Source organism: Eschscholzia californica, unplaced genomic scaffold (assembly GCF_041429995.1).
Source record: "Eschscholzia californica isolate CP2 unplaced genomic scaffold, dmEscCali1.0.p SCAF_5, whole genome shotgun sequence".
NCBI lineage: Eukaryota > Viridiplantae > Streptophyta > Magnoliopsida > Ranunculales > Papaveraceae > Eschscholzia > Eschscholzia californica.
In genome coordinates this window covers 51,188,063-51,203,225 of record NW_028238472.1, presented here as the reverse complement: position 1 = coordinate 51,203,225, position 15,163 = coordinate 51,188,063, and the positions used below count along the sequence as shown (strand labels likewise).

At 35.6% G+C, this 15,163-nt stretch overlaps 1 protein-coding gene and 1 long non-coding RNA gene across 2 annotated transcripts; one reads left to right on the top strand and one right to left on the bottom strand.

The window, feature by feature from the left end:
* Positions 1-159: 159 nt before the first annotated feature.
* On the bottom strand, positions 160-3,094 carry LOC147540351 (E3 ubiquitin-protein ligase UPL5-like). Its single transcript, XM_086638724.1, has 2 exons — positions 1,125-3,094; positions 160-997 (listed from the first exon to the last, which is right to left on the bottom strand). The coding sequence occupies exons 1-2, from the start codon at positions 2,641-2,643 to the stop codon at positions 330-332; spliced, it is 2,187 nt and encodes a 728-aa protein (XP_086494850.1). The 5' UTR covers positions 2,644-3,094; the 3' UTR covers positions 160-329.
* Positions 3,095-5,375: 2,281 nt separating this feature from the next.
* LOC147540350 (uncharacterized) lies at positions 5,376-8,870 on the top strand. The gene is made up of 2 exons (XR_015224824.1): positions 5,376-6,058; positions 8,622-8,870. It is a non-coding gene; the product is annotated as an uncharacterized LOC147540350 (long non-coding RNA).
* Positions 8,871-15,163: the final 6,293 nt, after the last annotated feature.

Below are 15,163 nucleotides of genomic sequence, written 5' to 3'. Positions count from 1 at the left end.
AAATTTGGAATTAATACAAAATTCTCTTTACAAGTTTGTTTGACAAATGACAATTCTATTTCTGTTAACTTGTTTCACAAAAAATGGTCCTTGGAGATCAAAATGAACTGCCTGAATTAATTACAATTGGGGGGTTAAACGAAATTATCTGCCAGACACTAGGTGAATTAATTATAATTGGGGGTTACATCAGAATTATTTCTAAAAGTTTGTTTAACAAATGGGGATTACATGAATGCCCTACATCTACTAAAGTAAGAATTTGAAAATAAATATGACAAAAGAGGATCCACAAGACTCAAATTTAATACAACTTTTGCAATAACTAATCAATATATACGGAAACCCCCAGACTGTTGTTTGCACGTCAATGGCAGATGAAAAGACTTTCGGCTAGACAAAGGCAAAGTGGTTCTAATTATTTTCTGAAAAGGACTAACCGTACCAGCACCAACAACTTCATTGCAGTTTCTATCTTCTTCACAAATTGCTTTCTTCAGTAACATATTATCGAGATCTTCCAATTCTATACTCTCGAAAAACATCTTTCGACACTTTCGAGTAAGAACATCATCAACCCCTTGGATAAATAATTTTACCTTTTCTTCTATAGATTTGATGAAGCAATGTTCAATAACAAGTTTGATATACTCTTCTCTGTTCATGCTACTCACGACCATTGCATTCCCTCCGGGACACAATTCCACTATTTTCCTCGTCCCACACTCATCTTTTTCTTCAGTTTCCCAAACAAATGTCAGACCCAAACAATCTGAATTTATCAACTTTGTATCCATCTCTAGAATATCTCTACAACTTTTATACATGTAAGGATCAGCATTTCGTATATCATCCAAAGTGAGTTTTGATCCTCCGGCTAATTGCAAGAAAAACAAGCGATCAAATCCAATGCCTATTTGAACGTCACGCATCAATGCTAAAGCTATCACTCTACCACAAAACCTATAATATTGGAATTGTTGAGTATCCAGTTTTGCTGCAAATAAGAAACAGTTCAAATCCAATTAGTATAGAGATTGCCAAAAGTTTTGTTGTAAAATAAAACATAAAAAGACACAAACACAATATCAAAAAGTCAAATAATGTTGAAATCTTCAATATACCTGCTGGATTGGGATAAAACCTTTGATGGTCATATGAACATGATAGGAAGAGTGAACTTTGTGGAGCGAATAGGTGTTGGCATAACAACATGAGCCATTCTTTGAAAACTCCAGCACCAGCTTCAATAGCATCCTCATTTTTTAATCGAGGGATAATTCCATTCCGCAACAAAATGGGATTTGCAAGCCCAACATGCTCAAAAGAATCAACTAATAACCTCGATCTATCAATAATAATCGAATTCATCTTCTGTAGTTCACAACCATTCTTAACTTGATTCGGGAACATCATCTTGATCAAATGTCCTTTAGATTCTTTACTTGTTAAATTCTTATATCTAAGAAGCCATTGATGTTCATCGCCTCTCTTTGATTTCATAATAAGTTTATTTATTGAATCTCGGTGAGAAATCAAGCACGAGGCAAGGTTCTTTTCCGCAGTATGATAAAGCTTCGACATCATGTCTAATTCCTTAAGAATTGAAAGATAATAAGACCACCCATGGTTAAACTCACATTCAGTACATCGGGTGTACTCGACTCCATCATCCATATAAGTCAGACCAAGATCTATGTTGTTCAGCAACTCATTAAAATCATTGTAAAATAATTCGAGCTCTTTTAACTCATCGGAATACCAGAATAAGCGGATATAATCAAGAGAAAGATGTGGCATAGAACGGGAGTCAATTGATGGATCTTGCAATCTCATCATATGATCCTCAATTTTTGAACACATATGGAGTGTGAATATAGAGAACTCACAAATATCACTCTCAAATCGTGATTTCAACTCGGATGGCACTCGACAGAAGCACGATTGTCTAATCAACTTCATGTTCACCAGCAACTGTTTCGTGAGCTCGCTTGTAAATGGGTACCAGTTACGAATTTCCGTAACTGGCATTGAAGAAAAACATCTATCATTTGTGTTAGCAGGGTTAAGTGACTTGAGTAATGATGTATACGTTTGACGACACGAGTAGTACAGTGATTGACCCGATGATGTTGTTGTTGTTTGGTCACGGAGAGCTTCACAGAAGCTTAAAACTATCCAACAAAATATGTGTTGAATGTGCATTGGAAAGGATCCAATGTTAGGGTAGACAAATAACCGAATTGATTCTTCTGCTATATCTTTATTATTACTGATGGGAGATCCATATAAATAGACTAGATACTCAGGCATTCTGTACCAGCAAAATAGTTGAAGATGCCAAATATTTTTACGTTTTCGAGGAGTCATCTTCAAGAAATCTTTACAACCCTTTAACACAAAATATCCTCTCATGGATTCATCATCTTCATTACCACCACCACCACTACTACTACTACTAGTAGTACTGGTAATGAGTAGGCGTGAAATAGAGGAAACCACATTTCTTAGAATTCGAACTCCTCGCTTATGACACTTCTGTCTAATTAAGGCTCTGAAAACTGATTCTGATTCTACCCTAGGTATGAATTCAATCTCACCTGGCTCTCTCTCAAAAAGGTATAGAACTGGGTTTTGTTCCATTCTTCCCCTCTCTCAAAACAAAAGATGGAATTTTTTTTAATAAAAAACACAAGCACAAAACCCTAGCTAGTAACAACTAGTAGAGAATTATTAGTAGTAATTCACAAGAAGTAAATGGGTAATTCAAAATAAGCAGTAAAATTGAGAATAACAATTCATACCTTAAGTTTTGCCCTAGAATTGAGATTTTCTCTCTTTCTGACTCTGTCCATACATATATAAGTTTAGAGAGAGAGAGAGAGGTGAGAATAACAATTCATACCTTAAGGGAAACCCCCTTCGCCGGAGTTTTAGAGAGAGAGAGAGAGAGGTGAGAGATTAAAAAAAAAAATAGAGAGAGAGAGGAGAGAGAAATTTTTTTTTTTTTTTTTAATTTTGAAGGTGGCCAGTTGGAGAGAGAGAGAGAGGTGAGTTGGAGAGAGAGAGAGGTGAGTTGGAGAGAGAGAGAGGTGAATTGGAGAGAGAGAGAGAAGGGTGAGGTGTAGGGTGAGGTGTAGGGTGAGATGAGGTGGAGGGAGAGAGGGGTGAGGTGGAAATAATTTTGTTTTAATGTTTTAAATTTAGAATTAGGAAGGGTAGTAATGACATTTACCTGAAAATAGGGGGTCATATTTGAATTTACTAAAAAAAGGGGGCCATAAAGGAAGTTGGTCACAAAGTAGGGGGTCATATAGGAATTAACTCTAGTATTAACTTGGGTTATTTGAGAAAAACTGACCTTTTATAGTGAAAACCTATAAGGACTTCAGACTGAATGTTTTCTCTCGTCGGACACAGACATTACAGATCAAAGTTTCGAGCTCGTGGGCAAAATTCCTACGCCAACCAAAATTCATATGATGGAAGACAATGATTTTTTTAGAAATTGACTCTTTATGTCAATATATTCTAGGTAATAAGTAAAAAAACACTTAACTTTTTCAAACAACTAAAATGTGTCATAATGTTTTGTATAACTATTATCCTTGTGTAAAATAATATGACTGATTTTTTTTTAGGTCATTTTATAAAAAAAAAAAACCATTCCAGAGATACCCTCGTACTATTCACTTCTATTTTTTTTATCTCCGCCTTTACTATCTTTGGAGGGCCCTAGACTTCATCTTCTTTATCTGCTTCTCTATCAAGGTTGTCTACAATGTTAGTTTTGATCCATCAAATAGCTATTTAATTTCATGGGTGAATTCGTATTACTATTGTGAGGGATTGAAATCGCGGGTCAAGAGGTCGATAGGGCCAGGTCGTTGACTGGAAGTCACACCTTCACCTGTTAATATTTTTGCGTACACCGACGACGTCTTTGGTCTTAACATGTGACAAGAGAAAGAATACACGTGACCATAAGATCTCTGGGACACTAGGATGGTGCCTCAGTAAGCTTGCAATAGAAGTAATATACACGTGAATGATATCCCTAGAATGTTACCGTTGAGGAGAGTGGTCGGAGTTTAGGCACGACTCGTAGAGTGGTCAGTGCTCGGTCTCTACAGTTAAATTGACTTGTTTGGAGAGAGATTGTAATAATACTTATGAGGTACGCTTTGTGGATGAGACAACTCAAGAGAAGTTTGCCTTGTTCAGGGGTATGTACCGTAAATAAGTGGGAAAGCTTTAAGAGTCTGACCTGGTAAATATTCACGTGGGTGATATGTAAGGGTCTGACCTCCAGGAGAGATAAAGAGTTCCAACCCCTGTGGATAATCACGTGAGTGATGTAGGAAGGGTCTGATCCCCTCTAAAATAAACGAACTCTTAAAGTAGGCGAACCTTTGATAGTCATGTACGTGTACTTTCTCGAGAAAGTATGTGTTTGTTTCTTCAAAGGTCTTGTACTTGACAAGACCATGTACCTTGATAAATGAGGCATTTCCCCTTCTGTGAACAATATTTGACAAGGTCCTGCACCTTTTATGAATAGTTGCTGATAAGGTCTTGTGTGGAAATGTAAGACCTACTTGGATGAGAGGACGGAAGCAGAATTATGTGATAAAGCGGGACACTATCAAAGAGTGGGCCTCTATGAGAGAGAAAGTGGGTTATGATCTTTAGATAGGAAATGTTAATATGCCTCTTGGGAGACTGAATCTTGTCTGGATGCTTTTGGATCTTTTGCTATTTCTTCAAATATTTTTGAAAGTTGCTTCATCCATGGTGGTTTGCAACAATGAAGATACTTCTTAGCTTCAGAGGTGAGTGCAACAAGAATATGAGATGCTTCACAATTTCGGTAAACTTGCCCGTTGATGATGGTCGTCGGTGATGGATAACTATTTCGGTAGAAGAAGAGGGAAGAAGAATAATGCCTAGAGATTTGCGTTTTGGAAAGATTTATGGTTTTCTTAACTAAATTTTTAACGTGGGTGAAATACACCCTTAAAAGAGGTTTGTTTCACCCACTCCATGGGGGGTTAACCTAATTAAGTCAATGACTTTTTACTAAGTCAGTGGAGTCATGGGGGGCCTTTTAACAAGAACGCGAGGTCCCTATAAAATTACCATACCTTTTATATTTTACTTTTTTTTTTTTTTTTTTTATAAACTCTTATACCTTTTATATATACAAGGGTGTGTAGAAAACATGTGTTTATGGCATGCCCTTTTTAAATTGGGCCGGCAATGGTAGGAAACCGTTCAAAAAAAAACAAATGGAGATGGACATTAATCTCATGGGCCGGGTTAATATGTGTCATACATACATAATTGATATAGCAAAATCTGACCTAACCCTTCATAACTCACCATTATCTTGTTGAGAGAGAAAATAGACAAGAGAGAGAGAGAGAGAGGCTTCTCCTCCTTCTAATCTTATCTCTGTTGGGTGCTTCCCCCTCTCTCCTTTCATTCCCTCTAATGGTAAGGAAGTAGATCCCCACTTTGATGACAACAACCAAAGAAGAAGAGAATCCAAAGAAGAAGAGAAGGCAAAGAAGAAGAGATGCCAAAGAAGAAGAGCAACAAGAACAAGGGAAGTCAAAGAAACCATTTTTTTTTCTTCCAGATCTGCATAGATATATATAGATCTGTTAAATTTGTATATTAGATGTTCATAAAATTATCTATCTTGATTTACCATAGATTTGTTTTTGTTAAAAATCATCATTAGGTCTATTTTGCTTTAGATTTCCATAGGGGGGTTCACTTTTTACCGACCTAGTTTACTTTTACAGGCCTGGTTTAGTTTCTTTTCTTTTTTTTTCCCTACGTGTCATAATGTGAGTCATTCGATTGTGTTTTTGAGATTCAATAAAGAGTATTAGGGTATAAAATTGGTCTATTAGTCTTATTGATGATTTGTAATTTAATTATAATTTTTATTTCTATTGGTTGAAGGAAATATGAGGCTTATTTTCTGGATTATTGATATTGGGGGGCTTATTTTCTGGATCTCTGCTTCACTTTTTCTTTTATTTATCTGGTAAGTAATTTTGAACTCTGTAATTTAGACCCATTTTATGTCTCGGTTAGGTTGACCAGTAGTGATTGTAATTAGTGCCATCTCTTAACCTTGAATCATACTACTACTTTGGATCATATACACTATTGTATTTATTTATTGATGCTTCATACTTGATTTCACCATACCACTTGAACCAAAGGAGTTCATAACCCAGCCGCTTTAGGATAAACCCCCTCTTTATTCCACCAACCCATCATCTTCCATATGAAAATCATTGCTTATTCATATATTGTCATTGCTTCGGATATATATACTATAAATATCATTTCACTGAACTCAATTACTCAATCACTGTTCATTCAATTAAAACCCAAATTTGAACAATCTGAGTGTAATCTATTGAAGAATACAATAATTTCCTTGATAAAACGAAATAGTTTGTGTTTTGATAAAACAAAATAGTTTGAGTTTTCAATTATAACTCAAAATGAGTCTTGCCGTAGAGGACTCCATCCATGGAGGAATAGTTTTTCATCTGTCATGAAAAATAGAACTTTTAAGAAATAAAAAAGTACCCACGAAAACCACAACCCTTTTAATGTGGCAATTTATTGGTGTTATAATAATCATTTCTATAATATTGGTGTCTTGAAACATGAATAGTCGAAAACAAATAATAAATCATAGAGAATTATTTGTACATACCACTAGAGTTCCTTTGCAATGGCTACATTTGAAGTATGATTTATGATAAGAAATTCCATCTGCCGATAGTAAATCAAAGACGTAAACAGTCTTATCACATGCATTACATTTATCTAGAGTTCCAGTGAACGAAATTTTCTCTTTTCTTTCTTTTTGTTCTCCGCAAGATTTAAAATTAAAAGGGTTATTTCCCAAATGGCCCCCAACTTTGTGAGCAGCTTCCTGCTTGGCCCCTTCTTTAGCAATAATTCCCGTATGACCCACTTTTTCCGTTATTTTTAACATTCCGTTTCTCTCTTCCATCTCATTTTCTCTCTCCTCCATCTCATTTTCTCTCTCTGCTACATCATTTCAGTACGCCACCTCATCGTCTTCTCTGGCAAGTCGTCGGTCGCCTAATTTTCCGGCCAGCGACCTTCAAAAATATTAAAAAAAAAATTTTCTCTCCTCTCTATCTTTAAATTTTTTCTCTCCTCGCCGGAGTACCAAGATTTGTTCAAATAACAAACCTTCAAGGTCTGTTTTTGAACAGACTTACTCCGGCTAAGGAAACCCTTCGCTGGAGTGTGTAAAGAGAGAGGAGAGAGATTTTTTTTTAAAATATTTTTGAAGGTCGCCGGCTGGAAATTGGTCGCCCGACGACTTGCCCGAGAAGCGATGAGGTGGCGTGCTTAAATGATGTGGCAGAGAGAGAAAAAATGAGATGGAGGAGAGAGAGTAACGGAATGTTACAGATAACGGAAAAGGGGGGTCATACGGAAATTATTGCTAAAGTAGGGGCTAGGCAGGAAGCTGGTCACAAAGTTGGGGGCCATTTGGGAAAGTAGATGGATCAATTAAAGAACTTAAAATAATAGTATTACTACTAGTTACATATGGGGGTAACTAGTTACAATAGTATATTGTTTTGATAAAACGAACTAAATACGCTAAAGTCTTTACCCCATACAATATACTCTGAGATATGAAATGTCTGTAATACTATTACTACTAGTTACATATGGGGGTAACTAGTTACAATAGTATTACAGACATTTCATATCTCAGAGTATATTGTATGGGGTAAAGAATTTAGCGTAACTAGTTCGTTTTATCAAAACACAAACTATTTCGTTTTATTAAGGAAATTATTGTATTCTTCAATGGATTACTCTGAAATTGATCAAATTTAGGTTTTAATTGAATGAACAGTGATCGAGTGAAATAATTTTTATAGTATATATCTGAAGCAATGGCAATATATGAATAAGCAATGATTTTCGTATGGAAGATGATGGGTAACTCAAAAGGAGTAACAACAAATAAACAATATTAAAGAGTATACAATCATATCTATAATAATATTAGGGATTCATAGAGAAGATCAGTTCACTCTTAAATCAAACCTATAATAAAATTAGGTATTCAAAGGAGGAAGGACAGACAATAAACCCCCTCTTTATTCCAACCCATTATCCGTACGAAAATCATTGCTTACCCATATAATGTCATTGTTTTGGATATACTTACTATAAAAATCACTTCACTGTCAATTACTCAATTACTGTTCATTAAATTAAACCTCACTCTTAAATCATACCTATAATAAAGTTAGGGTTTCAAAGGAGGAACAGTATAACATCACAGTGAGGCTCCCTTAATCTATGGGGTTTCTTCAATTTAAATATATAAACTAGGGATTACATTTCTTCATTAATAATTAGTAGATAAACGTGATTTATAATCATTTTGGGGTTTAACTCCAAGAATCTAGGGTTTATCTTTTCTTAAATCTAATCTTTAGGGTTTCTTGATCTTGATTTGAAAAATATAAACTAGGGATTAAATCATACCTTGCTTAGTTATGAAGCTATAATCTATGTTTTTTCTTGGGCAGAAATTGAAGATATAATTAGCAGAAGATTAAGAGAGAGAAAGAGAGAATAATAGTGGATTTTTTTTTACCTGGTGAATGTTTGGATCAGGCACTTCTGAAATGGCTTACATTTACTTTATATACGAATCACATTGTATTTTTTGTTGTTGAAAGGAATCAGATTGTAAGAAAAGACAGCACACTTACACCTAAGGTTTTTTTTTGTGTCCGAATCATCTGAAATGGTTGAATCTGAATTTGGCCGAATCATTTGCGAGTCAGATGTTTGTTTCCCAAATCTGAATCATTAGGTCTGAAAAGACAGCACACTTACACCTAAGGTTTTTTTTGTGTCCGAATCATCTGAAATGGTTGAATCTGAATTTGGCCGAATCATTTGCGAGTCAGATGTTTGTTTCCCAAATCTGAATCATTAGGTCTGAAAAATAAATTTGACCATTTTAACCTCAATTTGTAATTTGACCCAAACAACCCAATTCTACTTTTCTTTTCCTTCTTTTTTTTGTCTGAATAAATACAAATGAAACCCCTAATTTCAAAAACCCTAATCAGTCTCCTTTTCTTTCTCCCTTTCTCTCTAACCAAAGATCAGCAAGGCTCTTGTTACAAGTCTCCGATCACCTGCATCGATTTCGCCAAGTGAAATGGTAGGAATTTCATTAGTGAAAAATTGTAAGCAACTTTAGGACGCTCATCCTCATCACTAGAGAAGCTTTCTTGAAGGGGAATTTCACCTCCAAAAACTTTGCTCTCGGTCTATCTCTTTAAATATCACTTGATATTGTACGGGGTTTCGCATGGCAGGCGCTGAAGACGAAGGGGATTGTAGATTTTGGGGTTTTAGGGTTTCATGGGTAAGTACGGAATGTTTCATGGCAGCTTCCTCTATTGCTCCTGCTAGTTAACTAGTGACACTATACATGCATGGATTTCAAGTCCTTTATGGTTGGATGAAATCCCTGTGTTTTTAGAAATTAACATAGTGTTGGAGTTCAGTATTCGGGTATCATTTCTTCAAAAACCTTTTGATTCTTCATAAAACCCATTTTTCGCGTACCCGCAGATAATTGTAGTCCAAGAAACATCTCTACTGGTCATTAACTCGAATAATTTATGTGCATTTCGGACAAACCCACATTCAAAATAATATTTTAATATTGAATTATCAACAAAAATGTTATTATTATGAATGGTGATATCTATAATGTTTTTAATATTCTTTTTTGATAAAACCACAATTATATTGAGATCGAACCACAATATTACATGGTATGAGAATTCTTATTCCTCTAAGAACTACACGAGAGTTACATCAGAAAAGTTCTACATGGAACTTGAAATGTAAAGTGTCTCATGAAAGGAAAGGATTTAACACGACACATACTCAGAGAAAAAGACCCTAAAGGTCGACAAAAAAAGATTCTAAAGATCGAGAATGAAAAGACACTAATGGTCGACAATAATTGAATCAAGACTAAAACTGCCTCCAGTCGAGGGAACCACCGCCGCCATCACCGGGGGGTCGCCGCAACCACTGAAGAGCCGCCAAATTTATTTTACTAATTATTAAAATGCAGAATTACCTCCCTTTTTCGACCTCTCACTGCACCACAACCACCGCCACGGAAACACCATTAAACACGACAGACCACACCACCACCGAGAAACACCACCAAACCCACAACCACCACCACAAAACACAAACCTCTTATTCATTTCTTCACACTACCACCACTACCACCTTCGCTGAATCGCAAGTCCACCACCATCACTAAAAACCCATCCATCTCTATTGCTCCATACCGCCACCACCACCACTGATTCACACAACCCGCCACCATCACCACCGCACGACCGAATCGCAAGTCCACCACCATCACCAGAAACCCATCCATCTTCTTCATTGCTCCATACCGCCACCACCACCACTGATTCACACAACCCGCCACCATCACCACCGCCACGAAAACCACTTTACACACCACCAGATCTGAGTACCAACACCACCACTAATCACATCACCACACCCACATCTTGCCATTGAAATCAAACCACTCCCCCATATCGAACCCCACTACTACCACTAAACACCACTAAAACTCATCCAGATCCGAACACCAACACCACCACTAAACCACCACCACAACCAGATCTAATCACCAAAATCAAATCCACCACCATATCCAAATCCAACCACCACTACCGCCCAAGACCACTGAAACTCCACCAAAATCCAATCACGCCATCACAAACTATTCAACGGTTAAAGAGAAAGAGGGAGAGAGACGAACCTCTCTCCAGAATTGGCGAGGGTTTTACTAGACGAAGAAGAAAACTTGTTGACAGCGAGAAGATAGAGAGAAAATGTTACAATTTGATATGTGATATTGAGAAAAAAATAGTTCCACGGTTCAAAATGAAAGAATACTAACTAATGTCATTGAATGAGGTCTAATATTCATTGACCCAAAAGTTTCAAGAGCTTCCAAATCATGACCATTTTTTTCAAGTACTGATATAATAGAAGTCCATGACACGATATCATGATATGACATATTTTCGAATATTCGAGTAGCCGAAAAAACGTAATGTACATTTTGAATAGAATCGAATAAGATAGTTTTGTATGAAAATATCGGTATTGTGACTGGATGTTACTATCCCTGTGTTTCTTTTAGAAATTAACCGTGTTTGAGTTGAGTATTTGGGTATCATTTCTTCAAAAACCCATTTTTCCCCTACCCACAGATAATTGTAGTCCAATAAACAACATCTCTTTTAGTCATTAATTCGAATAATTTACGTGCTTTTCGAATAAACCCACATTCAAAATAACATTTTAATATTGAATAAAACCACAATTAAATTGAAATCGAACCACAATATTACATGATATGAGAATTCTTATTTCTCTAAGAACTACATGAGAGTTACATAAGAAAAGTTCTACACATAACTTCGAATGTAAAGTGGGGAAAGGAATTAACACGACCCAGACTAAAAAAAAAAGACCCTAAGGTCGACAAAAGAAATCCTAAAGATCGAAAATTAAAAGACCCTAAAGGTCGAATTGTCACCGTTTTCTCATAAATCTAGGAATTCTTTTGTGCCACGTGACGGAATTGTCATAACGACCATTTTTCGTTCTCTCTTGTTCTCATATCATTTTTAGAGGTATAAAAATTGATTTTCTGGTATAATAGTAGCAGCAATGGGCTGGTATGGGGTAGTTATGCTTGTTTCTTAACCATTGTTTTATACGATGACTTTTGCTCTTAGGTAGTGTTTTCTTTTACTATGACAGATCTGAAATCCGGCTCGAGGTCTTAATTGACCCGAGTCAAATTTTCAGATTATTATTTTTGTATTTGACTCGTCTAAATGGCTGATTCGGATTGATTTTGGGTCCATTTGAGTCGGACGCTTCGATCCAGACAAGAAAGAAAAAATCAAACACCAGCTTGTATCGTTGCTTTCGAAATCCTTCAAAAGTTTAGGTTGATTTTTTTAATCATACTACTTTTCTCAGAGGATACAAAGAATCCAAAAGCTATACCCTCATCCAAAGCAGTCGGAGAACCGCCATTCTTCCTAGCTGCATCAGTATTCTTTGCTATCAAAGACGCGATTTTAGCTGCAAGATCAGAAGTTTTTTTTTTTTTTGTTGAAAGGTTTCCTCTAGATAATCCAGCAACTCCAGAATCAATTCGAATGGCTTGTGCAGATGAATTCACTTTTCCAGATTATTGACCCAAACTTAGCATGCAAGTTCTCTAATTCTTCGTTTTCTTTTTGTTTTTATTTATGTGCAAGTTCAAACCTTGTATTACTGGAAACATTTCAACTAATAGAAGTTCATCGAATATTACTAAGCCTTGTATAGGACTATCATAGAGGTTGAGAGAAAAAAAAAAAAGGAAAAAAATTAAAGCAAATCGTTTGAATTTCTTGTTTTGAAACTTCATTGTTTATCATCTTAATGGCATGGTGTCCGTGTTAGACAGATTGTACGGATACCAAAGTTTGTTTGGTACCCTCTGGCACGATCTTTATATGTCGTGTTGATTAAGGCCTCGTTGGATGTTCTTTCGTATGTTTCTTCATGTTCGACTCAAGGAGTCATCATATGACATTAATATTAATATATCATAAAAATACAACACGGAGATATAATGTGAACTCTGAATAAATACATTAAGTGGTCTGAAAGTCCATCTAAACTATATTTCCTTGATGCTTATAATCACATCAGATTATCCCGGAGAAAAATTATTTCAATCAAGACTTTATCCCAGGATCTCAAGAGTTTAAAGGATGGAAGTCATATGTCCAATAAATGCCCCCATTTAACTGTTTTTTTTTTGTTTTCGTTGAAATGCCCCATTTACTTGTTGTAGTTGGAGGCAAGACGATTGTGTCATGTTTCTACATCATCTGTCGAAAACATAATTAAAAAAACTAAAAGCTTAACTTCGTCGATATTGTCACTTAAAGCGAACTAGGAGTACAATGAGAGATATGATCTGGATCCCAGACTCATGATTTGTTATGGCTTGTTGTTCATGTGCGGTGTGCCATACTATTACAGTTTCAATAACAAAATAGAAAATGGATCGAGTGGAATTCGAGGGAATGTTGTTTAACCATATGAACTATGAGTGTGCGGTGGGTTGGCCCAACGAGGACGACTCAACCCATGCTGGACCTACCATTTTGTGGAGTTACAAATATAATCATTTTGGTCAAATATACTTCAAGTGGACTTGTCAATAGATTCATTTCTCACTCAAACTTCTGTTTTTAGCAACTCCATTAACTCAACTAGTCATTAAAATAACTATATTCAAACAAAATAAGCCTTTCAAGTTTCAACCAGTTCACATATGATGATGACATCTTAGATAAAAAGAAATAGGTCTTTAAAAGTCAAACAAAATATTCATTTAGTTGACCTATTCTTGACAGAAGAATATAACACATTGTTTTGAAGTCATTCCCTAACTTCAAAACAAAGTGAAGAAAAAAATATAAGAAGCTGATCTTTTAAGGTTCTTTAAATTCTTTTCACATTCTAACAAGTCAAAATCAATTCTCCTTATTGATTCTTTTCACATGATAAGAGCTAGGAAAACCTTTTCCTTACATACTTTCTCGACGATTTGATCCTAGACATGATACAAATCTCATCTGTCAACGTATTTAATTTATGGTGTGCGAAGTACAGATTGTATAATGTGCAGAATATGTATGATCATGTCGATTGTGGAGTCATTGCAAGTGAATTGATGGTTAAAATAGGTTAGAATACGAATGCATTTTTCAGATATTAACACTTCCTGAATGTCCGTCAAGTTAGTAGTCTATATGTCTCGCAAGTGCTTGTTAAACTTTTTCTTAGATGGTATGGGAAAACAATTATTGGAAAGGTGATGTAAGAAGAGTTCTAGGTGTTTACATATAAAAGGATGTAACTATTGACAACCTTCCCTTGTTTGGTATTTCTACATGAGTCCTATTTTGTTGACTTCTAATGTGACTTGACCATTAATGTATGGTAGTTATTGGTTTATTTTCATTTCAATAAATAGCAAAGCTAGGGAGATAAATTGCCTTCTCCAACTTTCACCTTTTAGTTTTGGAATGCCGAAAAACTTTCCAGTTCTAACCACACAAACTAGAACTATAAGAAACCATAAACAAAGACAATTGATGTAACACGACCGATTCACATAACTAGGGTAGACAAGGACAAATAACCAATCATAAATAGGAATAAGATTATAGTTTAGCTTACTTAACTCAACTTTGTCTTTTTGGGTTTACGCTGATTATATTTATATATTAGATATTAGATTTGCTATACAATCCAACCACCACTCGTAGGCCATACTTCATTTATCGATAATCCACTATTTAATCCCTCACCATAGTCATTGCCATGTGATTGAATCACTTTAGTCAGGTGATAACATGTGTTTGTTTATCTCATGATATGAAAAATTTGTATAATTTATTAGTGTACATAACAATAAACAAAGGCCACTTTGTAAATTTACAAAAAAATGTTACGTGATATGACTGTGGGGATATCATAATTGCCAGTAATACTGCACATTTTGGCGACTGAGGACCTCACGGTATCATTATCACTGAAGGAGAATCTTACGATTTTAAAACGTGTCTCTAAGAAGGGGTATTTAAACCCTTATTAGTGGCACCATACTCTGTTTTTCGAGTGGTGAAAAATTGGTTTATAATTCACTGTCCAAACTCTGTATTATTGTGCTATTAAGGTGTAATCTATCGACAACACGACATTATTAGCACTTCAACTCAAGGCTTTAAAACAGGTAGCTAGGAAGAGGTACTTAAACCCTTACAAGACACATCACATTCTGTTTCCCGTCTAGGTGAAATTGCTTTTTACATCAAAAACATGTATTTTAGAAGTAAATTCACACGTTTTTATTTCCCACACGTTTTTATACTCACACGTGCAAGTAATAGGAAACACTCCTTCACAAACACGACGACTATAAAAA

What these genes read in the sequence shown, in the direction of transcription:
- LOC147540351 (XM_086638724.1), bottom strand. Translation starts at nt 2,643, where the DNA reads ATGGAACAAAACCCAGTTCTATACCTTTTTGAGAGAGAGCCAGGTGAG. An exon ending in GTTTTATCCCAATCCAGCAG is followed by an intron (nt 998 to 1,124) that starts GTATATTGAAGA and finishes TCTTATTTGCAG; the next exon opens with CAAAACTGGATACTCAACAA.